The sequence below is a fragment of the Chelonus insularis genome, unplaced genomic scaffold (assembly GCF_013357705.1).
Source record: "Chelonus insularis isolate UGA/USDA-ARS -01 unplaced genomic scaffold, ASM1335770v1 contig_70_pilon, whole genome shotgun sequence".
Classification (NCBI taxonomy): domain Eukaryota; kingdom Metazoa; phylum Arthropoda; class Insecta; order Hymenoptera; family Braconidae; genus Chelonus; species Chelonus insularis.
The window spans coordinates 550,101-577,900 of record NW_023276716.1 but is presented as its reverse complement, the minus strand read 5'-3'; the positions used below and the strand labels follow the sequence as shown (position 1 = coordinate 577,900).

Here is a 27,800-nt window from a genome sequence, read left to right as displayed (position 1 = left end):
GCTCAAAAAAATTCCATTGTCATCATTTCTAATTATTCTTACCCTGAACTGACCTAGACAAGCTTTATGACAATGAACATGCTATTTACTACCAACCAAAGACTATTTTGCAGTCCTATACATTACGTCTTATATTTTTATAAATAATTAAAATATTATTTCTACAGCTCATGTCTATCTACTTGAATGTAATCTTTCATTTCTAATATTTTAGTATCCACAGTCATTATAGAACTGGTTGTGATTTGCAGAGAGTAGGTCAAAGGTTCATTGTACAGAACTAGAAGTATACTTCATCTTTTAAACATAATAACAGCAACTAGTTATGCAGTTTTTACATGTCAAGTTTAAATACTTACCTTTAGAAATGTTTGAATGGAGCATTTTTGGTGATAAACATTTTATCAGCTGGTAGGTTCCATTTGAAGATAATTCTATGGTCTCAGCATGTAACTTACTTGACATTAACAAAGAAACAACAGAGAGAAGTTGAAACATGAGATATAGGTCAAAGGAGTAAATGGACATAAATATTTTCATAATTATCTAAAATTTATAAAGAATTAAGTTTTAAAAACACTTTTATTCTTTTTTAGTTGATCTTTATTATAAGATTATTAAAGCTACAAAAGAAAATTAAAATCACATAATTTTATCAGATTTAGTCATGGAAAAATGGCGTTAAAAAAATACTTTTCATAGCTGCTAATAAAAAAAGAATAAGCTTTTATGATATGAATAGTGTAGCTGATCTAAAAAAATTTTTTTGCATATTTATTATGCATCTATGCATTTATGAATATTCAAAAATTATAAACAATATAATAAAAATTTTAAATTCACTTTACGTCTTAATGTTTCTATCTGATATACTTGCTGATGTTAAAATACCGTAATAAAAAAATAATAGAGCTTTAAGAGAAGTTTTTTAATCTACTATTTCAAAGAAGCATACATATCTTGCTTGAATATTTCAAAAAACTTCTCATTACTGAAAAAAATCTAGAAAGTTACCCAAAATTCTAAAATAAACTGTAATAAATGCAATTATAAAATGGAAAATATAAAATGGTAAAAAAAGTAACCAATGAAGTGGAATCAAATAAATATTTTCTTCTTGAATGTCTGTCTACAACTGATGCATTAAAATATAAGCAGCAGAGAAGAATAAACTCAAAAAATATTGTCTGAGTGTATGCAAAATTAATCTAAAAATATATCTGTTAAAAACGTGACGAAAATATGTAATGAAATCTTATGATGATACTTATAATGAAATGGGATGGTATTTAAATCAATACTCACGCTCTGATTCCTAAGGTTGTAAATGGGTTGACCATCACACTTACATAAAATGATGTTGGTATGCCACATAGTTCTCAGCTCAAAACTTATCGTGAATATTCCTCATTTCTTATCCTGGTTGCCATCTGATAAAAAATTAAGATTAGTGCTACGTTCTTTCAGTGACTATTTGATTCAATTTCTAATAAAACATTGTAATAAGTCTTTAATCATTTACTATTTTGCATTGATGTGATTATTTTTCATAAGTAGATCCCATGTCAACTTATTACTATTTATTTATTTATTTCGCCATCTTTAAGAATTATATGGACGCTTATAATGTGTAATAACCGCTGAATTAATTATGTTAATGAACCATGAACCGCTAAAACGATGAAATAAAAAAACTTGAATTATAAAAGAAAATTAATAAATGATTAACGAACGCAAAAATAATATTACAATGTACAGGCGCACGCACGCTTCAACATACCTTCATCAATATTAATTTTAATAAAATATTCAGCGCAGGACGCCACGGTTAACGCTCGTATTTCTTGTTGTTGTTTAACATATCTCCACTATTGTTCGCCTTTGGGACAATCTGACTAAATAAAATTCGAATCAAAAGCTCGCCACGATACAACGAAAATTTTACGACAAATTTCCTGATGTATATTGATAGTTTCCTACACCAAAGATGATTGATTAATATCCTTTTTTGAAGTGATAAATTTTTACTACTTCCTAAAATGTTAGTAAACTTCAATATTATATTGTAAAATATTTGTAAAAATCGTTTTTTTTCAGTACTTTATAATAATAATTGTTGTCAATATTATTAACATCTTAGTACTTGTACTTATCTGAATATATAAATGTAAATGTATGAAGAACACTTATTAATCTATAGAGTATCTATCAAGTTTTACATTGATTTATTATTTCGAAATTTATTACAAAATTTACATTAGTTCACTTCATTAACTTAGCCTATTATCTTTGAATTAGTAATGTTGTGAATCTATAATGAACCACGTGTGCACACTTTTTCACCAACTGACTGTTTCAAGGTAGAAAATAAAATGGTCGCTATAAGAAGTTGTGTGAGTAAAACTATTGAGGATCAAATATTTCTTAAGTCTGGAAAATATTTTGTTGTTTTTTTTTTTCACTAATAAATCATTGATGATATTTATTCTATTTACTTTTCAATCATTTACAACCCTTGATTTGGATGAAACATACATTATTTCCTTAATTTATCCAATAAAATAGTTTAAATACAAAATTTTATCGAAACAACAGAAATAAATTGTATATTTTAAATAATTTTATAAATTTTTATTTACTAAAAACTATGGACATGAATGGAATATAGTATATTTAGTTCCCTTATACCCGAATAATTTTATATAAGGTGATGTGTTTATTTATACTTAAGGGTAGTGTGTATGTTTACATTTTTTTTTTTTTTTATAAATGAGGAATCCGAAATGATGTATTTTTTGGCAAAATTATAAAGAAATATTATGAAGTATTTTATGAAAAAAAGTTTATTTACTTTGATTTCTCTGTTTTTATAATATACTAAACTGAAATAGAAAATCATCAAGTTTATTTAATCTTATAAATCTTGTAATTCTATTATTCTTAAGATAATTTTTATTTTAATTCTATATATTTATTATATATAGATGTATTTTTAGAACTGAAGGAAATATATAAAAATAACAAGAAAATACAAGAAATTGAAGAATTATTAACATTTCATATTATAAAAACTTGTCCAATAAGTAGGTTAACTACTTTCATTTCAAACAGCAAATAATTTGTTTTTTTTTCTTTTCTTCAAATAAAAATTATGTTTGTATAATTTGCAACTGTTTTCTGTAATTTATAATGATATCTCTAACTAGCTCAATATATTTAAGAGAATATATTACTAAAGAAAACTATCCATGATTTCCATTAATTTTTATCTAAAAAAATTTTAGTTCATTGAGACACCTTGAAACTCCAAAATCTCAATAAACATTTTATTTTTGTAGACAATTTTAATGTTCATCATGAATAGTAATATAAAATGTTGCGTTATTTTTCCGCGTACAAAGCTCACATGTCTTCCGGTCATCAAGTAATTTATACACCATTGCGCGTTATATTTTTCGTGCAGGGTACACGATTTAGTTTAGTACCTTGGTGGCATTGCGTCGGTCGGACCTGGGAAGCTAAAAATTCAAAACGTAAAAAAAATATCGCTAAATTAATCGTTAACACAGTAATTCGAAAATTACGATGAACACGAATTGGAATAAAAAGTATAAGATGTAACGATAAGATTACTAATTAATTCTTTAACGCTTGATTATTCAAAAATAATCATATTTTCGCACGCTTTTTTGTACTCTTATTCCGCATATATTATTATTCTTCAACCTATTCTTTTTATAATTTTTTTTCACAATGCCTACTTTTATTTAGATAATTTAATTCACACACTCACAGCTTAAAAAAGTTTTATAATTTTTTAATACCACGCTGAATTTATTATTATTATTATTATTGCTAATGACACTCATACAAAAATCAATTTGCGAAAGAGTAGTTAATTATACGCTTTATTCGCTTTTATATAATTCCGCAATATGTCTACTCATTATATCATTCTTACTAAAAATAGCAAAATCAATTGACTGATTCGAACTATATGAAGAGATGTTTTTCATAAAATTATTATATATAATGTTATAAAAAATAGTAAATATTATTTATTTTCGTCATGAGTATTGTTTATTAATTAATTTAGTATTAATTTTAAAATAATTGCAGTTACTAATATTTTCATTGAATATTATAATGAAGACAATTTTAAACTTCTCTTCACATAATAGAGCCTACGATTTTTTTCGTTCTTTGTTCTTTTAATCGATATTCAATAAATTCTTTGTATCAAATTCCGCACAACTCAGAATAGTTATAATACAAATAACTCGCAATATTGAAGCTTTAGTACCGACTTTTAATTTAATTGCTTGTCGACGATAAATAATGAATTGAAAAAAATAAAATAAAATATCAATGAATAACCGACTATATTTTCTATAAATGTTACACCTTATACTTTGGAATCAAACATAATTATGTTCTGATTTTACGCAGTTATTTCGAAATCGCAAAATAAAATTTATTCTTAGATAACATTAAAATTCAAAGATGTTTCAACTTACCGATTGTTACCACGAGAAAGTCCATATGTATCTGGCCTATCATACCCATCTCCATATCTATGGGTCAAAAATGAATATTATTAATGACGGTTCAATAATCTCATGAAAAATAAAACAAAATCTGAGATAACTTACCCGCTGCCAACGGATGGATAAGCAGTATTTGCTGCTGTATTTCCTGATCTTCGACTAAACACATCAGATTGTGCTCCGGAAGTGGAATTATAACTGGCCATTCCAGTTGAATAATTAGGTCCTCCGCCCATAGGCCTGATGCATGAAATTGTAATTAACGTGACATAAAATGATAAATATAAGATAAATAATTTTTTACATACCCAATATCTGTATACCCTGAACCATATCCAGCCGAACCAACTGCTCCACCATTTCTCATAGGACCTACTGCATTACGATCATAATCATTTCTAGAAGAATAAGGATCAGCATTACGATTCATGCCAAAATTATCTCTTCCATAATCTCCAGTATTTGGCATGCCACGATTGAAGTCGCCCCCCATTCCTGTGTTGGATTGAACTGAAAATAAAGACAATTCAAAGTTGAAATAAATTTATTTCATCATTATTGAATATTGTTTAAAATAAATTAATGATAAATACAATTGCCATAATCTGAGCGAGCGCCAAAGTCACCCATCCGATTGTAGTCATTATTTCTTCCATAATCACCACCTCCAACTGGCCCGTATCCGCCCATGGGGCCTGTGTTTGACCCATATCCAGTCATCGGAGGTGCTGTTGATGAATATCCTCCCATTGATCCAACACCTATATTTTGTCCATAATTGTTACGATCGGCATAACCACCACTTGAATAATCATTACCACGTCCGCCAAAATCGTTTCCCCCCCGATTACCATAATCGGAGTAACCACCGCTCATGTTATTTGTTGTAGACCCACCATAGCCAACATGAGGTATAGGTCGAACTAATGTTCAAAAATATTAAAAGTATTTGAATAAAACAATTAAAATATGTAAATAAAGATCAAAAGAATGTTCTTGTTTGTTTCATGTCATTAATAATAAACTATTTTACCTCCACGATGATTGTAAGGACCAGGCCGATTATCGCGATTGTTATCACGATTACCTCTACCACCTCTCATTGGCCCTGATCTTCGATCATCCCTGCGACCACCAGCTCCACCACCACGAGATTTTCCAGTTGACTGTTCAACATTGATGGTAGCACCTTTGAAATGAGTATTATGAAGAGCTTTGATTGCAGCAGCAGCATCTTCTTCTCTAGCCATATGAACAAACCCATAGCGATTCATTACATCACACTCCGTCACCTCACCGAATCGTAAAAACAATTGTCTAAGTTCATCATTTCGACAATTTTCTGGCAAGCGACCAACGAAAATTTTGGTCTTCCTCTGCAATGAATGACGTATATTAAATATATATTATTGGATAATTTAAGAATAATAAGTTAACGTGTAAAAAGGTAAATGTTTCTTGAAATTCGATCATGCAGACAGTTTAGTTAAGCATGGTGTCTGATCAAGAACTCTTTTCTCTAGCTTAATATCGATATATTATTTCATAGTATTTCAAAATAATATAAAAATAAAAAATATTAAGCAAAAGAATAGATAAAGACTTTTATTATTATTTTTTTTTATTCTTACCGGCATTGTCGAGGAAACCATTATCTGGAAAAAAAATGTCTGTGTAAGTATATCTTATTATGATAATTTACGATAACAAAATACTATAACTTATTTTATTAATAATATTTTTGGAAATGAACTAGTATTATTCATTACTTCGATAAACTAAAAGTTATTTATTTCTTCATGATACTGAATCAAGCTTTAAGAATTCATTATTGATTATTATTGACTTATAAAACTAATATAGTCCTTTGTTGGTTGAATCTAGAAAAGGGTTCGTTTGAATTCGATTCTTATATTTACATTTCCAATAAACTCTATTATCAAGCAAATTCACGTGAGTGTGTCTGAATGCGCATAGCAACACATTTAGATGTAGTTGTGACATACAAAAATTTGTAATATCCTATCTTTCGTTTATCAAATACAAATCATGAAGAGTAAATATAGAGATTTACATTATTTTCAAGTGGGAGAAATTGAAATAGAAAATTAATTTTTATTCAAAACATCTGAAAAAGTATTTCAATTATTATTTAATGCATAAAATCTTGATAAAAATTATAGCCGGTAGTTTTTTTTTTTAACCTGATATTTGTATTAATTCAATAATAGATAATCAATATTAATTACTTGATTATAATGTCAGCCAACTATTTCATAAAAAACGTCGCGAAACTAGTTCATTTCGCACTTACATTCAAGGTTAAGTATTTAGTAGGATTTGGAGCATTGAATGAATTAATTGTTCGGATTATTCTATTGTTACAGATGAATAATTAGGTTATAATTCAATGATGCTTAAACTTGAAATGATGAATTTAGCCATTCATTAATAATGATCGTAAATCGGTGTATAAAAATGATTGATATTTCAAAATTGCAAAAATGTAAATTTTGGCGATATAAGACCATACCATTTCAAATTTGATTATTAAATAATTGATTATAATTAGATTCTTTAAGCTTTTATTGATTGAAATTTTTATGCATGAAAGTCAATAATTTCAACACAATACTTACGTTATAATTAATAAAGTATCGGCAAACTACAAATAAATACCAATAGACATGAACAGCGGAGCTCCGACTACCACAGAAAATGGAAAATGGCGTAAACCCTTATGCTATAGTCTATAATAAGTCCGTTATGAATATACATATATATATATTTTCATAAACATGAGATCGTGAAGAAGATTAGAAACTAAAGCCGCGTTTTCAATGTTTATTTTTATGCAGTACATATTCGTAGTGAAGTACACATTACAGATGAATATTTCAAATAATAATAATAAAAACAAATAAATATAGAAAAAAAATTTATAATAAAAATTAAAAGTTTTACCTTATTTGATAATTATAATGAGTTTTATAAATAGTTAACTGTAGTTACATGTGAACATGTATACAGTGTCTCTACCTAGAATCGATGAAAATGACTAGAATATTTTGATTTTTGTTAGTTTATAAATGCAAGTCCCTTCACATGTTTTCATATATCATGGTATGTCAAATCAAAGCGAAAAACATCGACAGATGGCAAAAAGTTATGTTATGATTTATATTTTTATATCCGAATTGCATCGATTCTATATATTTAGTTTTGTTGAATAGACGGTAGAAAGATATAAGTGTAGATCAAATATAAAAACATTCAGGAAATGATATAATATCAAATAACTAATAATAACAAGAATATAATTTCATTCTAATGAGTTAGTATATTAGTTCTCAGAGAAAGCGTGAAAGAAAGAGATAGACTAAATGAAACATGGCGTTTATTTTTACCATTATATTAAATTTTTTTTCTGTTTATATATTCCTTTGAATTGTTTGAATTATTTATTCAAATTTTATAATTAGTTTTTTTTATTATAATTTTTTATTCTTTTGAAGTGTTTAAAAAGTTAATCATTGTAAGTGTTTAAACCTCTAAAGGTTTTGGAGTATAACTCAAAAAATTATGAAGAAATATTATATGGTGAAAATTGGATTTTTTAATATCTATGAAGTTTAATGATATAAAAATGACTTCACGAAGTTATACGAAATCGTATAATCGAAAAGTGGCTAGTGTTACGCCTAGTAGTATTCAATTTGATAAGTTATTTAGAGAAAATAGCAACCGTCCATCTGCTGCTAAATCCGCAGGTACTGTTGGAAAATGGGGTATTACTTCATTTACATCCATTCGGAGCACTAATATTAATGGTAAGAATCATTTATTATTTAATATATTATATGCATGCAATATAAATTACATACATCTATTATTAAAAATATTGGGTGCATTTTTATAGGTCGGAAAGAAGACATACATAAAATATTTGGTTCAAAAAGAATAAAACTTGATTATGGTAATCAAAATGCCCAAGTAAATTCAGAAAAAGATCCATTCACTTTTGATAATGAATTTGAAACTCGAACGACTACGTCACCTTCAATTAAACCCAAAAAATTCTTCAAAAGTAGAAATGTTTTGCCTGCAACAGACGAAGCCAAACATGAACCAGTAGTGGTCGATAGACAATTATCAGATTCACAGTTTGTTCCTGGACGCTCACGAGCTCCAAAACAGAATCCACGGGTTATTTCGAAACCGTCTTATCAAAAAATTTCAACGCAGGCACCGATTAAAAAAGGTAATGAATGCGTTGATAATAATACTAGTGATGTGTCATCACGTGATGATGGAAAGCCACCGATAGTTTTGAGAATTTGTAAGGGAACAGCTATGCTAGTTGGTGGAGACCAAGAAGTGCAAGAAAGTGAGTCAGATGTATATAAAATCACTCAAACAGTTAGCCCAACTAAAGTAGAAATAGAACACAAAGATGTTTGTTCAGAAATGCCATCTAAAACAGAAACTAAGTCTAGAGTAAATTCACATTCACCAGTAGTGACTACTGTATCAATGCCTTTAAATGACGAAGAAATACCAACGCGTAGAACAACTCGTAGTCGAGCTAAAAATCTTCAAATAGATCTAAATCCACCTCCAGCACCAACTCCTACCGTGCCGACTCCAAATCCTTCTGGACTTTCATTGACCTTACGCAAATCAATAACTGACTCTAACAATACTCTTATATCACATTATGATATTGTCAAGACTGATTGTTCTACCTATCAAAGTAAAGCCACAGTAGAGCCACTGATTGGTCGCAGCAACCAACCACTGCCAACTACCACTCAAGAACTTATTGATATTCTTTCAAACGATACTGATTCTAAAGCTCGGCAAGAATCAAATGTAGAAAAGTCTCCAGCTATGGAGTGCGAACCGCAGGATTGTCCTATGGAATTACCTGTAGATGATCTAAAACCAGAACCAGTGAATCAATGTCCTGAATATGAATCATCATCTGAAGTTTTGATGACAAATGAATCAAATGCTTTAAAAACTGTGAAATCAGAAGAAAATATTGATGCCGAAAGACCTGTAGTAAAAACATTAGTTGACCAAGACTGGTTTTCAGGCAGTGAAGACAGCGAAGCTGCTAGTGGTAATGCAGAAACCGAATTACAAACAAATATTTCAAGTCCAACATCAATAGAACAATCAACTTCTATTCCTCCAGTGAAGCCAATTGCAAAAAAAGGTAGTATTTTCAAGAGTCGCTCAACAGGAACAACGAATGGTAATAAACGTCGTGCTGTATATAAACATAAATGGTGTGATAATGATAAAGAATCGAATACACTGGAGAGTATGCCTTCTAATAGTTCAATTAGTAATATGGCTTCTGGATCACATGATAATACTAGTCCTGTTACTTGTAATGAATTGGAAAATTTAAAATTAACAAGAGTTTTATCATATCCTGAACATGATGCTGATTTTAGTAATGATGCTGACACAGTTACAACAAGTGTACGCTGTGGTAAAAATGTCAAAGGATTTTATACTGTTGTTAAAAATGTTAAAAAAGCACATCAGATTCAAGAAAGTGGAGAATTCCAAGAATTTAATGATGATGTGGAATATATTCTTGATACTTTGCGTGAAAATAATCCAAATGCAACTCGTTGTTTATCAGCGATAAGATTAGCAAGTAAATGCATGGCACCAGCATTCCGAATGCATGTTCGTGCTCATGGAACTGTAGCAAAATTCTTTAAAGCCCTTCATGATGCCACTAAAGATCAAAGTCTTGGTCTATGTACAGCCACAGTAATGTTCGTTTTAAGCCAAGATCGATTAGCTATGGATTTAGATCGTGATTGTTTAGAATTGATGCTGAGTTTATTGGAGTCAGATGCAAGCCATAAAGATGCTCTTGACGATTGTGGATTGAGTCGAGCTGAATTATTGAAAAACAAAGAAAAAGTACGTCAATTGTGTGCTGATATCCAAGCTCAAGGTCACGCTAAACATCTTAATTTGGATAATATTACTGTTGGTCAACTGGCAATGGAGACTTTGTTAAGTTTGACCTCAAAACGTGCAGGTGAATGGTTTAAAGAAGAACTTCGAGAACTTGGTGGACTTGAACATATTGTTAAAACTATAACAGATTGTTATCGTTATATTGAAGCAAATGACAGTACAAGGACTGAGTGGTCTGAACCACTTCTTGACAAATTGAGAAAAGTTGATAGATGTCTTCGAGTTTTAGAAAATGTAACTCATATGAATGAAGAAAATCAAATATATTTGCTTAATTACCAAGATGGTATATTAGTCAATACTATGGCTAAATTGTATGACTTATGTGGTAGGGAAATCCCTAATCATCCAACAATGGACATTAGTGATAAAACTTCAACTGGAGCAGTTATTCGAGAATGTATTTTTGCTGTTCTTAAAGTTCTTATCAATCTTACTCATCGTTTCAACCGTCAATGTAAGAATTTTATTATTGTTTTATTATATTTTATTACCTCTCTTTATTATATTAATTTTCATTATTTTTTACAGCATTTGGCAGTAAAACTGTCGGGTCACAGAATAATCTCATTAATTGCAGCTTGAATCTCATATTACATGTGCCCGCATCGTTACCAGAGGAAAAACGATTTGATATGATAATGTTAACACTCATTCTTTTGATAAATCTAGTGGAACAGTGTGATGATAATAAGAAACTACTTATTGAATCATCAGCTTCATCTTGCCAAGATAACTTTTTCAATCGTAAATTAAAAAATATTTTTACTATTTTAATATTCAATTACGTGATAATTAATAGATGATATTTACAGCTCAAGAAGGAGGAGTTGAAGCACTTATTGATTTGTTTTACAAACAAGAAGAAATGGCCAGAGGTGAAGAACAGAAAACTGATGCCATTTTAGATGGAAAGAAAGATACTGAACAACCAGAAACTGTTGCAAGCAGTGCAAAAACTCAAGAAGAGTTTATTGAAGAAACCGTAGCCAAACGTAATTTCTTAGTTTATCATTGAAATATGTTCAATTATTGGAGTTACTCAATTTTTTTTTTCTTTTGTTAGTTTTACAAAAGGCCGGCCGTCATATGGAACACACTCTTATCGGCGCATACGTTGTACTTCTTCTAGGCTACTTGATTATGGATAACAAAGTAAATAGCTAATCTTTTAACATTTACATTTAATTTTGATAAAATGAAGCAACAATTGTTATTGATGATATCATCATTACTATTATCATTATGATTGCAGGAATATGAACTACGTGTTCGTAATAAACTCGCTGGTAACAACTTTGCCACGATGGTAGCTGTTTTACAGAAATTTTATAATTTCATGAATTTAACAGCATCAGTAAGTATTCAAATTTTTTCTAATATTTCTCTTTTTTCATCAACTGAATTTGATTTTTTTTTCTATTGTGAAAAGAGCCATTTCTTTAATTATCTATGGTAGTATTTCATATTTATACTTCGTTCAATAATCTGACGTTAGCAAAAAAAATTATTCCACTTATTAGTATCAGTTGACAGAAGAAAAAAACTTTAGAATAATAAGATCAAAATTAATCATGATACTATCAATCTTTAGAAAAGAAAGAAAGGTAATCATGAACAAAGATAAAATTCAGAATTGAACTAATTTCAATATTCCTAGATAGATAAAATAGAATATCACTGTTCGAATCGAATTTTAAATGATAATTTAAATAACTACTAATGCTAACTTAGTTATTTTTAAAACGATCATAATCAGAACTTTGATGAAAATTAATTCTAACATGTTGAAAACAGGTTTATTGATTAAAAAGACGTAAATAAGTATAATAAAGTAATTTATAATTTATTATTACAGTTTTATATCAGCAGTTAGAAAAATAGAGAAGTTATATTATTCTATAGATAATTATTTTTAACGCAGAACTATAAATACTGATTTAAACTGTTGTTAGTTCAGAAGTTGTTTTTTCACTCTATTATTATTACAGTTACATTGAAAACTTGAGTAATATCATACTTTTATTTAATGACTATTATTTTTTTCAGAATGAAGCAAGTAGTTGCGGAATTGCTGCAACTGACAAAGTAATTAAATTTTTAAAACTATCAGACGCTAAAATTGAAGAAGAAAAACACGCATTACCATTACCAGCATTAGATGATTCTTCGATCATGTTAGACTTATCATCCTGATCACAATATTATGAAAACATTTAAACTTTGTTTTGAATTAATCAACTAGACGGTTTAATAACCATAAGAATTTCTTTTTAATTATTCCACTGTATACATTATTTATTGTAAAATTTTCCTTAATGTTCGTAATGACTTGATTTATTTTTTAATTATCATTGAAATACTTTTATTTATTCAATATTCATTTCTTACTATTTCAAAAGAAAAACTTAAATATAGAGTTGATAAGTATATATAAAAAAATATTTTCAACGTTTTTAACTATATTTACATTAATCTTTATTCAATTAAATTAATAAGAATATAATCTATAAAATTTCCTTTTCTCATCATTGTTTGAGATTGAAAAAAAAGAAATACCTTACAAATCGAACTTATATCAATTGATCATCAAATTGTTATACGTAATTATATTGAAAATTGTCAAATATAGAAAAAAATTTTTAATGAATTACTATTTAATTATTCACCTAAAAATGCTCACATGTATTTTATGTATTGATTTGGATAACGTAAGTAGTACATAGAAATCCAAATAAAAATCAACAAAAAAAAAATAAATGCTACTTTATGCTCAATGTAAAATTATACAGTATACATGTTAATATTAAAGTTAAATATAGATTATAAGTCTCATGATATTCAAGTCAAGTTCAGATATACTATTATCATACGTATTGAAACAACAAATCGATAAATTATTAAAAAACTTCAATCAATATTAGTTTAAATTATTTTTTACTCTTTAAAATGACTTTATTGTTTATGTCCAGTCAATTTTTAATTAAGTTCGCTTGTTTTTTATTGAATTTGTCTGGAATGTACTAATTTCATTTTCAATTAAGTATATTAAAATTTTCGTGAACATTTGTTCTGGTTCCCACAGCGGATTATATGGAAAATTATTGCTTAAAGTGGTTTTGTACAGTTCATCTTTATTTGCTAGATGATAACAAGATTGTAACGTAATCTTTGGGGGTTGAATTGGAAAATTTGGAGTTAAATGAAAATGAAGAAAAAAATAAAAGTCTTTATGATTCAATAAAAAGCTAATGAAGCTAAATTCAATATTATCATATTCAACGACACTTGATCCTTGAAGACACAGTGCTGTATTAACAAATTCTTTTCTTTTTCTACTACTTAATATTATCGAATCTATTTTAGTACTCACAAGTTTCTTTATTTCGAGTACATAATCCATTAAATGTCTTTCTGTAGAGACGGGAGGTAAGTGAAAATTATTTGATTCACCCAAAATTTCTTCTAAATTTTTCGATATTAAAAGTTGTGGCGTAATGCGATTCCAATTGTTACCACGATACATAATATGTAAGACAATTATATCGTAGTTGCACAAGTAACTTTTTTTTGGTAAGCGAGAGAAATCTACAGCTATTCGAATAAGAAAATGAACTTCACTAGGATTAATTACAGTAGGTAAGAGGATCATTTCCACATCTTCATCACAAATTTCCGTTTTTGATAATAAGTTGTCATATTCGTAGACTAAATGGCCTCCATGTTTATATAAATAATCTACCTGATAATTCAAAAAATTCAATTATGTAAAAAACTGTTTTGCATTAATGAAATAACTTCAATTATCAAACTTACTTGGTACTTTTTATAGTAAAGTACTAATTCAGTAATTACTTTTAATAAACTATTAGAATCTTCAGAGTCCCAGTTCATTAAACTTGGCACATTTTTTTCAAAATCATCCAAATCAGGATCATTCAAAAAGAATTTATCATCAAAATCAAAATCTGGGCCTAGATCAGGATTTCTAATATTAAAATAGACAGTCCAAGTTAAAATTTGATTGGCATAAGGTATTGAAACCCTAAAACAATCTTCACTGAGGATTCCATTGTTTGCACATGTATGATTGAGTATTATTTTTCCGCATTTCAATCCTTAAATATAATAAAATATAAATTGTATTATTTTTTGACTACAATCCTAAATCAATATAATAATTAACAAAAATTTACCAAAAAACTTTGTTTTAAATATGCGGTTGAAATACACTTCGAGGTTAGAGTTGATTTTCAAGAAGTTTTTATTTGATTTCGAATTTGATCCATTCGGACTATTACATGGACTATTTTGAAGTTCCATTTTGACTTTAAAGGGATGAAAAAATGATTATAAATTTCAAAAAGTAATTTATGATTACATTTATAAAATTATGACTTTTTTATAGGATTGTTTGTTTATAATCTACCATAAGCAAAAATCCAACTTCGGCGTTAATCGGAATTTTCACGAACTATCCCTTCTACTCCACTTCCATCCTACCCTTTCTGAAAGATAAAATGTAAACTCCAGTGTTTACTTTTTTATTGGTTCGATGTGTAGCCTTCCATGTTTGGTTTCTAGTTGGCCTATATATACTTCTCTACACTCCGTTATATTTTATGATTGTTAGGTCACGTTTAGTTTCTGTTGGTTCTGTCAGTTCTAATCGGACATTGAACAAGTACACGTCACAGGCATTTTTACATTCGGATAACAAGTTTGCCTTTCTTTGTCCGCTCATTGTATGGGTAAGTATTGTTTACTTCTTTTTTTAGTAGTAAGTCTAACCTTTATAAAATTTTTGTCTAAAATAAAAAAATAATGAAAAAATCTGCAAAAAAAAAGCAGGCAATAGTTTTGTTTTGATTAATATTTGTATTAAAATATCGAAGACTTTTTAATTGTATTAATTGTTCTACTTTGGTTGCCAACACGCCTAGATTAGTCCCAAATTCGGAAGGTCAATATGTTGTCCATACGCGCCTAATCGAATTTAGATGGAATAATTCTAACTGCGTCACAGCTCTTATCGTATAATAAATAAGCTGATACATGTTTATGATTATTTTTTTTAGAGGGTGGGATTAAATTAGCTTTGACGTTATTAAGTATCATAATCAAATGACGTATGCGCCTTTCAAACATATCTGATTACTCCATTCCACTTCAAGAAATTGTTTCACAATGAGTCATTCAGTTTCATAGAATATAAAATGATTGATTTTATTTCTAAAAATGTTTTTTTATTATACTTCATATTTTATTATTATTATTATCACCTCTTAAAGATCCTTGAGATATTTCCCAATTGCACGCAATCGAGTTTATTGTTTTTCATTGGTTCAACGTAGCATGTCGTTTTCAGCATTACAATAAGAGGTTATACGTTGATTCATATATAGAGGTAGCCAAAGGTTAAGATCCGTCATTGTGTTGTTGTTTTCAATACAATTTAATTAATATTTACGCAATTATTTGTATGAGACTTATTCCGAGAAAACATATCGGGAAATTCTACAACTTAATTATTAACTGTCTCTCAGTTGAAGTAGATGTCTATAATTGATTATCTACAGTTATTATGTTGGTCAATTATTTTTCTTTATTCATGTAGTGGAGATAAGATAATTCTTTGTTCGGTTTATATAACTTTTTGCAATTGGAAATTGATATTAATTTAAGAATTCATATAATTAAATACAGAATAGCTACGTTGAAAGTAATTCGATGAAACAGCTGGATGCAGTATATTCATTGCAGTATGGATAGTTAGTATCTAGGTTACATTATACGTAATATATTATCAATAACTGAAATATTTATAATAAAAAAAATAAATATTAAATGAAATAATTTTCTATTTGCTTTTTTTCAGAGCGAGAGAAGAGTATTAAGCATAGTGATACCCCTGTGGAGCCTATAAGCAGCTGCAGGGATGAACATGGTTATATGCCAACAGTTGGTCGCTGGGGTTGCGAATGGCCAAGTTGACTCGAATCGAAAGAAATTTGGTGTCAGCCACAGGGGCAAGCCCGTGGGCCTTGGATTAGAGGTATCCCGTTACCTCTTCCTGTATGGGCCCAATATGAATCAGCTATCTTAACTGTCGATAGTGTTGAAGAATATGAAGAATTAGCAAGCAGCGTTGAACTTGAAACTCAACGACTCTTGCATGACTATCGATATGATACAATTGGGAACTTTCTCCGGTATAATTCATAACATTTATTAGCCATATATATAATTAATTAATTAACTAATATTATTATTATCATTTTTTTATTAACAGATTTTACAAGGATTTTAAAGAAAGTAAAGAGCTAATAGTGGAACGTTTTTATCAAAAATATCAACCTTTGATTACTCATAAACATTACACATGTGTTGGCCTCGGTTTTGAACTAATGATTCGGTTAAGCAAACTCAATGTCAGATTTCCAGGAATCTCAAGTGGCCTGTATTTAGCATCTTGTGAAGAGGTAATTAGTGATAATAATCAACTAAGATATATACTTATTTGTTATATAAACAAAAACTGATTAAAAAAATTTTATCTTTAGACTATAGGAGATATTGAAGGATATGTTGGTGGACCACCAGCAGCAGACAGTGGAGAAAAAGAGCATGTACTTGTTTGTCTAAAAATCAAAATCAACGGACGTAACGGAGTTTTATTATTAGACCCTGGTTATCATGTTGCTCGAGTTGTTACTGTCATGGCTGATAAATTATATCCTCATACAGGCTGGTTCACTCAGTCTGATGAAAGTAACTGTAAAAAAGACTACAATTATTCTCAGTGCTTACAAGATTCTGATTATATAGAGTGGCATGAGAGAGAAAATCGCCCTGGTGCCTTGGAGCGTACACAAGTCGCTCTGATTTACATAGCAAGGCCATATTTAACTGCCATTGATGTTACTGAACGAAGAAATTTAGTATATAATTTCCGAAGCCTTCTTGCTAGAGATACAAAAGGTCACGTAACAGCTGGCTTATATTTTTCACTCAAACTTGATGAGTCACAAATGTTTACAATTTTTTATCAAACAAATAATGGAAAAAAAAGATTTAAGATGCCGTTTAATAAATTTTATAACCCATCGAAAGTAAGTTACTGTTTTGAAGAAAAAAAATACCAAACATTTTTAGATAAAAGAATCGTTATAATTAATGTATAATTTGTTTTAGATTACTATTAGTGATGAAGAAAAATTGATAATATCAGAATGCGCTACTCGACTTAAAATGACGAATGAGCAATTAAAGGATCTTATTACATTATTGGCTATGGTTATGAAAGATACATCGTTCGTAGCTCAAGTACTGGCAATAAACTCCAGAATCAACAGTTTAGCTGAAGACAACTAAGAACACCCAATATATACTTGATTATGATACGATGTCAATGAATTATTAATTATTAAAGTCAGAATGAGGGAAAAGTTAACATATGAATTTATAAAAAACATTCTCTTCACTACAATTTTATATTGCAACTACGAATATTTTGTAGATATTCATTAAGTTTACTCGATATAAAATTGAATTGGAGTGAATATTTTATCTAATCCTTGGAATACATTAACATTTAGTTTTATTTTTTGAACACTAGTTTACAAATCATTATTAATTTTTTTTCTAAATCTTAAGGAAAAATCTTTACTTAAGCATACATATAAGTATAAAAATTGAATAATTAATTTTACAAAATACAACGACAAAATTATTTCATAAGAAATAATGAAGACAAATGATAAAATCGTGAATAATTACGTAAACTAGTGTGATTTTTATTTTAACTTTTTGAAAATATTTTATGATTTTACTATTAGGACTAAAAATTATTTTGTAATAGCACACTGCTGCAATTTATAATTTGATTACATATAATAATTACTTAATTTCTACATTGTATGGTAATATTATTTTTTCATTTATGGATGGTTGACGAAAATCAATAAAATTTATTCTGATTTAAATAACAAACAAATGTTTCATCATTTTTCAACAACTACCCTCTCTTTCTTTCTAAACTATAGAATTTACAATAAATAAATAATATACTCATTAATTTTATTGTTTTTTAATAATTCTGAAGCTTTAACTCATGCTTGTTTTATAATAAAAATATTATTGGGAATTAGCAGAAAATTTTTTTTAGGAATGGATTACTTTGGAAATCAAAACGAATTTATTTCTAATAATATTAAAGTAAGCGTGAGATATTAAGATTTATAGTTCAATTTATTATGAAATGTGCACAAGACTTGCTCTTGTCTGCTGCAGTATAGTAATGTCACCAACCATTACAACAATTACAACAAGGACTACAATATTTTAATCATAAAATACATGCTCATGTATCCATCATGAAATTGTTTTCGAGATTCAGACAGATGCAAATGGAAAACTATAGAGCATTAAATAGCACCTGTAGAGACTCATCCTTATTTCAGAATTTAATTTTTTATTATCCACCAACATTGGTGCATTTTTAATATCTCTAGCTTTTGAAATATACTTGAATGAAATATATTTTTTCTAAAAATAAAAACAATGTTATTGAATCATAATGAATTGTCTATCATAATTCCTATCAACCACATATTAAATTTTTACTTCTATAAATTATATTACCTTTGAATTTACAAAATATATTATTTAATAATATTTATTAAGTTAATAATCGTAACTTTCCGCACGTATCAATCATTTCGGTTCTATGCTTTTGGTCTACACTTGATAGAATAAATCAATCCACATAATATAAGATACTGAACCTAGCTAATATTTAAAAAAAAATTATTTATCATTTTCAATATTTAACAAATAAAGTAAATGATATGCTGTGCTATTATTACATAGGTGTTTGGAAGAATCGTCATTATATTGTAATTCTCAATCATATTAATGTTGAATAGATAACTTCCTGTCATAAGTTAAGTCAATGACGTTCTCAATATTTGATAAATTAGTTATTGATTTACGTACCAAAATCGATCATTCATCAATGGCTTTTTCTCAGGGCCTTAACTCTACTTATAAATGGCTCCTTTTCCTATTTTTTATCAATTCTTTCTGCATTTTCAAGTGGGTTGAAACCACTTGTAAAAAGGTGATTAAAACCTCAGTTTTTCAACATGCAAGGTATTTATTGAGCTTTTGCATCTATGTAAAATTATATCTAATTGTTAGCAGTACTCAAAAAAATTAATTATTTGTAGGACTAAATTTGAGAAAAATAGCTTTGGGGCTATTAGTGGTAGGACTTCTGGACTTGGCAATTTCACAGCCGGTATGACAATACTTAAAATTTGACTAAAAAACCATCATGAAGAAAAAAATTTTTAACTTTTTGAAAACTCTAGGTCAACGAAGACTTCACTCCATCTGCTTTTGACTTTATGATTGGAACAAAAGAAGAGTATGAAGTAGTGCCAATTCATAAATCGAACATCCAGAAAAGAAGTATCGATGGACGATTTCATCTAGAGCTTAAAGCTTTTGGAGAACACATCAAGATATGGCTCGAACCCAATGTTGGAATTTTAGCGACTGCTGAAACACCAATATTTAAGATTGATCAAGCAGGTAGAATTCAAGAATTGGATGGTGTAAGTAGTACAGAAAAATTAATTTACGGAAAGATTTGGTTTAAAAAACCTTAATTAATTAATTTATATTTCACTATTGAAGTTAATGAACCAAATAGCTGGATATTTATATTATAATGAAAAAGAGGCGGCTACAATGTTTATTAAGGAGACTCCAGAAGGAATATACAAATTGGTAATTTATTATTTCGTATTTATAATAGCTAGATCATGAATTTTTCATATTAAATATATTTTTTAAAACTTAAATCAGGATGGAGTAATTGGTGGAAGAGGCTACTCTATTCATTCAATACCAGATCCATCATATAATACGAACCAGTTATGGTATCAAACTGAAAGATTCAAGAGATTTATTGAAAATACACCAGAACATGAACGTGGAAATTACACCTACCACATTGTTTCTAAACTCCCACAAGTACCTGATCATTTAAAGACTCTGAAAGCTCGTATGTAGATTTGAGTTTAAGAATTGATTTCATTAATTAACTCATTCATTTATTAATCGTAATTATTATTCTGCAGCAACTTTAAACTTTTCGAGATCCAAAAGGGCTCTTGCTCCTGAAGTAATCTATCCTGAAATTATGGTTGTTGTGGATTATTCACTTTTCCAAAAGTTTAAACTTAATCATTACGATGTGGTAAAATATCTTCTGCCATTTTGGAATAGCGTTGACTTTAAATATCGAAGCTTGGAAAATCCCCAGTACAGACTAAATATTGCTGGAATTATGATTGCTGAGGTAAGATTTTATGCGATTAGTTTAGTAGATTTTAAAATTGTTTTATAAACTATAAAATTCTGATTGACAATAATTAATTTTTTCATTCAGACACCAACATCTCTTTCATTTATGCAACATAAACTTCGGTACTATCCATACGATTTACTTATTGAGGATGCCTTACTAGACTCTGCGGACTTCGTATTAAATATAGAGAAAATGTTCAAAGAAACTCATAGTTTTGATGCTGTAGTAACGATAACTTCGTAAGTAAAAATATTTTCGTAAAAAAAAATTGTTGAGATAATCTAAATATCAATGATAAACATTATATTCCTTTAAATAATTTTTGCTTTTTAAGACATAAAGTTTGTGCAATGAAGGATGGACAATGTAAAAGAGGAACCATTGGTCTAGCATACGTATCAGGAGCTTGTAATTTACCAGAAATGGGATGGTATCAAGGAAAAAGAGTACCCACAAATGCATTCAAATCTTCTATAGTTTATGACAACGCTGGTTATGATGGCGTCAACGTAGCTGCTCATGAGCTTGGACACTTGTTCGTTACATTAATATTAAAAAAAACTTTAATCATCTGCCGATTTATTGATACATGAGTAATTATATATTTTCTAGGTTTGGTGCTGAGCATGATGGTGAACATCATGAAGCATGTCCTCTTAAAACCGGTCATCTCATGGCTCCAACTGTTTCTTTTACTGCTAATTCATCAGACTGGTCTCTCTGTGCAGTACATGATATGGAAAAGTTCCTTAAGTATATATATATATTTTTTTTAATCAACTTATTATTTGTTTTTATGAAGAATTCAATAAATAATTGATAAATCTTTCCAGTTCTCAATCGTCTAAATGTCTCTTCAATGAACCTCAATCAGGAACCAAGTTAGCCAGGTTTTTGCCTGGAAGAATGATGGATGCTGATGCTCAATGCAGATCTTATGGAAATAAAAAGGTCTATCAATCTAATGAAAATATATGTGTAAATCTTAAATGTTTGGATGATCAAGAAAGATTCATTTATACACATCCAGGAGCAGCTGATGGAACTATTTGTGGAGATAACAAAATATGTATTCAAAGACAATGCATTGATCTTTCTAAAATCACTTATTAATTTACATAATCGTATTCATAATCATTTTTTATTTGAAGTAGTACTAGAATAAATGTATTACAACCTTACTTTGTTGTTTATTTTGTTACACGACAAAGACAAACATATGTCCCTTCGTGGAAGGGTGACGATCTTCGCTGGGCATAATAGTAGTACTTATATCTGTACATTTGGGAGCAATTCTCGATTGTTCCAGAAGAAGATCTCAACATTACTGACCATCATTTAGTATTCCAGGGATGGTAATCATAAAGTCTTGGATATCTACAATCATTCACTCCACCAAGAGGATTCCAGGAAGCTCCAGGAAATCTTGACTTTGTCTTCAAGTTCAAGTCCTCAGAGAAGCGTCCCTGGTTTTTGCTGGCTGATTTAGTTGCTCTCGCTCAGCTATTTGTTACAATTCTCATTGATTTATATTATTTTCATTCTCTTATCGTTTATTTCCGCCTTGAGATCCAGATCCTGAGCGTCTCCAAACAAGCAACAACATAACAGGTGAGTGTAAGCGCATATTTACGCTCATTAAGTACAATAAGTACGGTTCACTTGGTTCATGCACACCCTAAGTACCCTGGTAAAACAAAAATCTATCGAAACCATAACAGAAAAGATACCTCCTTACCCTCTTTATCATAATCATTGACAATAGCCACATTATTTCCTATTTCCATTACCATAGTATACAGTCCATCAACAATTTTCTCTTAGTTCTGGCGGTAAGACTTACCTCCTTCTCGCTAGAACGTTTCAATTCAGAATTGTTGAAAAAAAATATTGGAAAATGTAAAAGTATATCCATTTTTTATACTGATACACATGATATCAGTAAACCCACTTCCTATACTTGTGATAAAGTGTTTTCCTTCAAATTATAGTTAAATAAAATGACATTTTTCCTTAACTGTTAAACAAAAAAAGAAGTCCATTTCATGGTTGTCTGTGCATTTTTTCTGAAAAAACAGTTCTCTAGGTATTGAAAAAAATTACAAAGATGGTTTTAAAGTTGATATTTCTTAGTCTTATTGGATCTGCAATATCAAAAATAGTAAGATAAAAATTCAACATTTAATTATTAGGCTTGATTACATTATAGAAGTCGATAATTATTACATTATTACGAATTTAAGCTTCAGGATGATCTGATGCTAGAAGCACTTGACGAAGATTTTCTCTTTCCTAATAACGAGGGTAATTGTTTTTTATTCTGTGGTCTGAATTAGGAAAATTATCAAATATTTATTAATGGCATGATATTCTGATGATAGTTCCAAATTACGAAATAGTACCAGTTTTTGCATCAGCAGTCGAAGAAAATGGTTCTAGAAAAGTTAAAATAAATTTGAGAACTTTTGGAAAAGATTTAGAAATGTGGGTACATCCTGTAGAAGGAGTCTTAGCTACTACTCGAACACCAGTTTACACCGTCAGAAATGGAGTTAAATTAAAGAGACAGAGAAATGTAAGTAAAACTGACATATGTGTGAGTAACAAATAACGAAATAAATTTTTTTTAATGTTACGTTATTGAATTAATTATCACTACTCTAGGCAATGAAAAAAGTTATCGAAAAGTTATATCATAACAAAAGATTTTTGGCCTCAGTAACAGTTAATGAAGCTCCATCCAGAGAAGTTATGGTGGTAAAAAACAATCTTACTATATATTTTCTATTAAATTAGGAATCATTACTAACAAATATTAAATTGTTTAATTGGTAGCATGGGATATTTGGTTTATACAATTATTTTATTCGACCTCTTTATGATTCTGAACTATATTATACATATTTGAAGAATAATGCTTATCCAAAATGGTCTAATTTCTCTTATCATATGATATACAAACTACCTGATATTCCAAAATACATAAAAGCTCTCATTCCTCGTAAGTATTTTCTAAGCTTAATATTTCACTTGATTTAATATTCTCTTTATAAAATGATTAAGTAATTGGTTAATTTTTCTAGCTAAAATGAAGCCAAAAAAGTGGTCGCAAGTTCCTCAAACAATATATCCTGAAATCATGGTGATTGTTGACTATCCATTGTTTAAGTTGTTGAAAAAAAATCTAAAAGATACTTTAGGATATATTTTATCTTTCTGGAATGGTGTAGATTTAAGATACCGGAGTTTACAAAATCCTAACTACAGATTAAACATTGCTGGAGTCATCATTTCTGAGGTAGGATTTAATATTGTTTAAAAATTACAAAACTATTATGCAGTCAATTTATGCCAAATAAGTAATAAAACTCTGTTAGACCAGTCAATGGAAGGTTAAAATCACTATTTTTAGCGGGGAGAATGAAACCAACGCGAAAATGTGCATAAGAGTCGTAGAAATAATAATGCAAAAAATCAGGGTCCTGAATGAAAGAAAACCCTTGCAAAAAAATGCGAAAGAATGCAAAAATGACTTTTTGGCTAATATCTCGAGAACGGCTGGAAATATGAAGAAAATGTTCGAGTAAAAGTTGTAGAGAATTTAATTCTCTACAAAAAAGTATTCATACATCTTTTACGTATCTCTTACCGTTTATTAATTATATGCCATTAAAGAGACCGTGGAATGTAGAATTTTTTAAAAAATTATTTTATATTTACAAAATTTACCACATCTGAGTACTTATTTATTACTCTGACAATATTTTCAAAGGTTTAATGAGCTTTTTATTAATTTGAAAATTTCAAATTAATTTTTTTTTCATTCAATCGAATTGGATTTTTTTTTTTCTTTTCCATTCGATTCAGCATAAAATTCACGATTAAGTATGTTCTCTTACTTGGATTTCCATTTTAATCCACGTGAGATAGATAAAAAATAAGAATTGGGGGACTTTTAATTTCTTACGTTACTGCCGCTGAGAGAGAACGACATATCTCTCCTTTTCACTCGCACTCATTACATTCCTCTGCACATGCGCGGCGCATGGAAAAGTGTAAGTGCGAGAGAGAACGGTAGTTCCTTCTTCCGTTTCACTCACACTCACTATATTTTTATACACCTGCGGAGTACACTGAAAAACATAGGTGCGAGTGAGATCGCAAACTCCTCCAGTGGGAGTGTAAAGGAAAGAAAAGGCCCCAATGGATCCTACTCAACTGTTTCACAACTGGGGTTTACGATAAAGTGTCAGCATCTACCTAAAGTATTTGATACTAAGTTTTTTAACGTTATTTTTTAACATAGAAAGTGACAATTATTATTATAACTAAAATGGGAGCATGTTCTGATTGACTGTAGGTATTACAAGTATGGTTATCAAAATGTCTGATGGTAAAATGATGAAAGATTGCTATAATAGCGGTAACTACAACAAAGCGGTTTTTTCATATAAGAAAGATTCTTTTTTTGATGAGACACGAAATTATCTTTTGCTTTTATAATAACAAAAGATAAAAAAAATTGACATAAATGTATGATATTACTCTTATAGAAATGATTTTCACATTTAATACGACAAATTGAGGAAAAATAATTATGAATGAATAATTTTTATTTATTTGAGAGATTGAAAAAACTATAAAGGGATGTATAATATAAGGAAAAATCATGTACAAAGATAATTAGATAATAATTTCTTTTATATTATTTTCACTATAGCTATCATTTATTGAATTTCTCTTCTAATGCACTTTTTTCGTTTAATACCACATTCACTTGGTTTTGTAATTCATTTAATACTCTCAATAGTTCTAAATTATTTTGTGTAACATCATTTGCCATGTCCTTGTTTTGATTCTGATTGCATTATTCTTCTTTTTCTTCAAATTCAACGCATTTTAAAGAATCGAATGTCTATAGTTCTTGTTTGACTTCATGCAATTCTGTAAATATATTTTATAAGATATTAAAAAAGATCGCATTTTAATAGATTTCCATTATGGAATATTAATATCATCACTGGAGCTATCATTTAATTGCTGAAGTATTTTCTCAACTTGTACTTCAGCTGCACGTTTACTTTCATTTAAGTGTTTATTTCTTTGTTCAAATATTTTACGATTTTCTTCTAATTTTTTTTTTAATAAAAGGCTTTTTTCGGATAAAGTTCTTGCATCACTAATATTATGTATACTATCATCACTTTCATCTACTCTTGAAGTGAATTCTGTGCTGTGGCGAGAAGATTTTACTTTTGATTTAATTTTCGTTAATTTTTCAGCATATCCCTTTTAAATAAAATAGAAAAAACATTCTTATAAAATCATATAACCACTCTACTTTATTAATCAATTGAGTTAAAAGCTATCTTACCTGAACTTCGTCCTCTTTTTTCTTCAAGTCAAATTGTTTTTTTACAATAATATCCCGATAATTCGACAACTCGTTCGAAATTACACATTTTTCATCTTTATGGTAAAAAAGTAAATGCTCGCTATGATATCGGCAAAAATGTACCTGAACAGTTGTAAACAATGATTTAAATGGGAAAATAATTTAAAACATAAAAGTACTGCAAAATAGTCAAAGTTTTGGTAATTTACAATTAGATTTGTACATATTCATTCAAATAGACAAAAAAAACTAGTTTTGTCTATTTTAGAGTATCTTTACGTGACTTTTAAAATTTTCAGAGGATTTTCCCATTTCAATCCTCATTTAAAAGAGTTCAGGTACATTATTACCCTAAATTTCTGCTTTTATTCTATTTGAGATTTTATTGCAGTCTTCAAGTTTGGCACGGTAGTTATAGGCTAAAGTTTGCCCATTTAGGCTGAAAAATATTGTAAAATATATGTGTGTCCATCTATAGATGGATTGACTAACGACAGTTTGTTAGTTAACGACGATTGCTTGACGATTAGATTGTTTATAGCAACGAGGGAAGAGTTTGTTTATCTCCAGTTTAGGACTGAGACTAACTAACATTAGACGTCTTGTCTTTGATTCTGTATTTGAATCTATCATTTTAATAAATTAACTTTTAATAATAGTTGTTCTCATTCTATTATTTTACATTTGGTGTCAGAAATAATTCGTCTCACGTGTCGAGATATTTTGTTTGTGTTGTGATATTTTTTTTTAAAGAAAATTTGTCAAATGATGGATTGTTGGCTTTGGAGATGCGGATCAACAGATTAGAAGAACAGTTTTTTACAAACAAAATTAGAGATAAGATTTTCGATTAATAATAATAATAATAATTTTAGTGATATGGTTTCACTTCAGAAAATTAAAAAATTAGTTCTGCTCAAATTCAAGAAAATTTTAGTAAAAGAAATTCTAATATTAATTTAAATGTTTCTAAAAAATTTAAACGTTGGTTGTGTGGTAAAATTGGCCACAAAAAAAAGAGTGTGAATTTTCTTGCAAAAAATAATTTACGGAAAATTAATTCATAATTTAAAAAACTAAATTATTTAAAATATTATATAGTAAAATTCGAAAAATTGGAAATTGAATTTAATAATGAATTTAATTTTAATAGAATAAGATTGAAAATATTCCTTACCTTGGATGAGCTCAAACTTTTGCATCTCGAGTGCCACCATTGCATTATTATACAATTGAACTTCTTTTGTTTTTGTATGCTAACTGGTCTTCTGATTCCGTAATACGTTTTTTCAAATCATCGATTATAAATTTTAAATTAACAACCATAATTATGGTAATTTTGCATTGGCAATTGAACATTATACATTATCTATTAGAACAGTCTTAGTTATAATAGTATTTTACATATTAATCTTATTGCAGTATGTTTGTTCAAGTTTACTTTTTCATTTTAGTATAAAATCTAAAAAAT

At 28.7% G+C, this 27,800-nt stretch overlaps 6 protein-coding genes and 1 long non-coding RNA gene across 13 annotated transcripts in view; 4 read left to right on the top strand and 3 right to left on the bottom strand.

Annotated features, from left to right (window-relative positions):
- Positions 1 to 1,072: 1,072 nt before the first annotated feature.
- Positions 1,073 to 7,296, bottom strand: LOC118070898 (RNA-binding protein 4.1). 3 transcript variants are annotated; one of them, XM_035089766.1, is made up of 9 exons: positions 7,187 to 7,296; positions 6,179 to 6,202; positions 5,581 to 5,923; positions 5,366 to 5,470; positions 5,141 to 5,308; positions 4,856 to 5,057; positions 4,653 to 4,787; positions 4,518 to 4,574; positions 3,391 to 3,518 (listed from the first exon to the last, which is right to left on the bottom strand). In XM_035089766.1, exons 2-9 carry the CDS (start codon positions 6,197 to 6,199, stop codon positions 3,479 to 3,481), a joined length of 1,071 nt encoding a protein of 356 aa, XP_034945657.1. In that variant the 5' UTR covers positions 6,200 to 6,202; positions 7,187 to 7,296; the 3' UTR covers positions 3,391 to 3,478. The 3 variants fall into 3 exon arrangements, with proteins under 3 accessions (XP_034945656.1, XP_034945657.1, XP_034945655.1); XM_035089765.1 differs by lacking the exon at positions 3,391 to 3,518 and adding an exon at positions 1,073 to 1,430 and having other exon boundaries at positions 5,141 to 5,470; XM_035089764.1 differs by having other exon boundaries at positions 5,141 to 5,470.
- Positions 7,297 to 7,598: 302 nt separating this feature from the next.
- Positions 7,599 to 12,904, top strand: wapl (wings apart-like). Its single transcript, XM_035089763.1, has 7 exons — positions 7,599 to 8,377; positions 8,467 to 11,013; positions 11,088 to 11,303; positions 11,372 to 11,551; positions 11,623 to 11,711; positions 11,812 to 11,913; positions 12,606 to 12,904. The coding sequence occupies exons 1-7, from the start codon at positions 8,173 to 8,175 to the stop codon at positions 12,750 to 12,752; spliced, it is 3,486 nt and encodes a 1,161-aa protein (XP_034945654.1). The 5' UTR covers positions 7,599 to 8,172; the 3' UTR covers positions 12,753 to 12,904.
- A 259-nt stretch (positions 12,905 to 13,163) lies between these two features.
- LOC118070936 (BRISC and BRCA1-A complex member 2-like) lies at positions 13,164 to 15,089 on the bottom strand. Of its 2 annotated transcripts, XM_035089828.1 has the most exons (4): positions 14,986 to 15,089; positions 14,753 to 14,884; positions 14,373 to 14,674; positions 13,164 to 14,298 (listed from the first exon to the last, which is right to left on the bottom strand). In XM_035089828.1, exons 2-4 carry the CDS (start codon positions 14,877 to 14,879, stop codon positions 13,540 to 13,542), a joined length of 1,188 nt encoding a protein of 395 aa, XP_034945719.1. In that variant the 5' UTR covers positions 14,880 to 14,884; positions 14,986 to 15,089; the 3' UTR covers positions 13,164 to 13,539. The 2 variants fall into 2 exon arrangements, with proteins under 2 accessions (XP_034945719.1, XP_034945718.1); XM_035089827.1 differs by lacking the exon at positions 14,986 to 15,089 and having other exon boundaries at positions 13,165 to 14,298; positions 14,753 to 14,979.
- A 71-nt stretch (positions 15,090 to 15,160) lies between these two features.
- Positions 15,161 to 18,004, top strand: LOC118070937 (uncharacterized). Of its 2 annotated transcripts, XM_035089830.1 has the most exons (6): positions 15,175 to 15,307; positions 16,263 to 16,327; positions 16,435 to 16,768; positions 16,849 to 17,038; positions 17,120 to 17,668; positions 17,751 to 18,004. In XM_035089830.1, exons 4-6 carry the CDS (start codon positions 16,964 to 16,966, stop codon positions 17,928 to 17,930), a joined length of 804 nt encoding a protein of 267 aa, XP_034945721.1. In that variant the 5' UTR covers positions 15,175 to 15,307; positions 16,263 to 16,327; positions 16,435 to 16,768; positions 16,849 to 16,963; the 3' UTR covers positions 17,931 to 18,004. The 2 variants fall into 2 exon arrangements, with proteins under 2 accessions (XP_034945720.1, XP_034945721.1); XM_035089829.1 differs by lacking the exon at positions 16,263 to 16,327 and having other exon boundaries at positions 15,161 to 15,307.
- A 1,698-nt stretch (positions 18,005 to 19,702) lies between these two features.
- LOC118071000 (A disintegrin and metalloproteinase with thrombospondin motifs 18-like) lies at positions 19,703 to 22,047 on the top strand. The gene is made up of 10 exons (XM_035089930.1): positions 19,703 to 19,709; positions 19,787 to 19,857; positions 19,931 to 20,176; positions 20,259 to 20,351; positions 20,430 to 20,628; positions 20,705 to 20,925; positions 21,016 to 21,173; positions 21,269 to 21,469; positions 21,547 to 21,687; positions 21,768 to 22,047. The coding sequence occupies exons 1-10, from the start codon at positions 19,703 to 19,705 to the stop codon at positions 22,045 to 22,047; spliced, it is 1,617 nt and encodes a 538-aa protein (XP_034945821.1).
- Positions 22,048 to 22,959: 912 nt separating this feature from the next.
- LOC118070890 (beta-1,4-N-acetylgalactosaminyltransferase bre-4-like) overlaps positions 22,960 to 27,800 on the top strand; it is a 63,280-nt gene continuing 58,439 nt past the window's right edge. For 2 of the 3 annotated variants that reach the window (XM_035089753.1, XM_035089752.1), the window contains exons 1-6: positions 22,960 to 23,095; positions 23,178 to 23,238; positions 23,316 to 23,509; positions 23,599 to 23,691; positions 23,770 to 23,935; positions 24,018 to 24,232. In XM_035089753.1, the coding sequence (XP_034945644.1) occupies positions 23,042 to 23,095; positions 23,178 to 23,238; positions 23,316 to 23,509; positions 23,599 to 23,691; positions 23,770 to 23,935; positions 24,018 to 24,232 (783 nt within the window). In that variant the 5' untranslated portion in view covers positions 22,960 to 23,041. The remainder of the gene's footprint in view (positions 23,096 to 23,177; positions 23,239 to 23,315; positions 23,510 to 23,598; positions 23,692 to 23,769; positions 23,936 to 24,017; positions 24,233 to 27,800) is intronic. The other variant, XM_035089754.1, reaches the window with a different exon arrangement.
- On the bottom strand, positions 25,665 to 27,629 carry LOC118070892 (uncharacterized). The gene is made up of 4 exons (XR_004690817.1): positions 27,507 to 27,629; positions 26,680 to 26,768; positions 26,309 to 26,452; positions 25,665 to 26,223 (listed from the first exon to the last, which is right to left on the bottom strand). It is a non-coding gene; the product is annotated as an uncharacterized lncRNA (long non-coding RNA).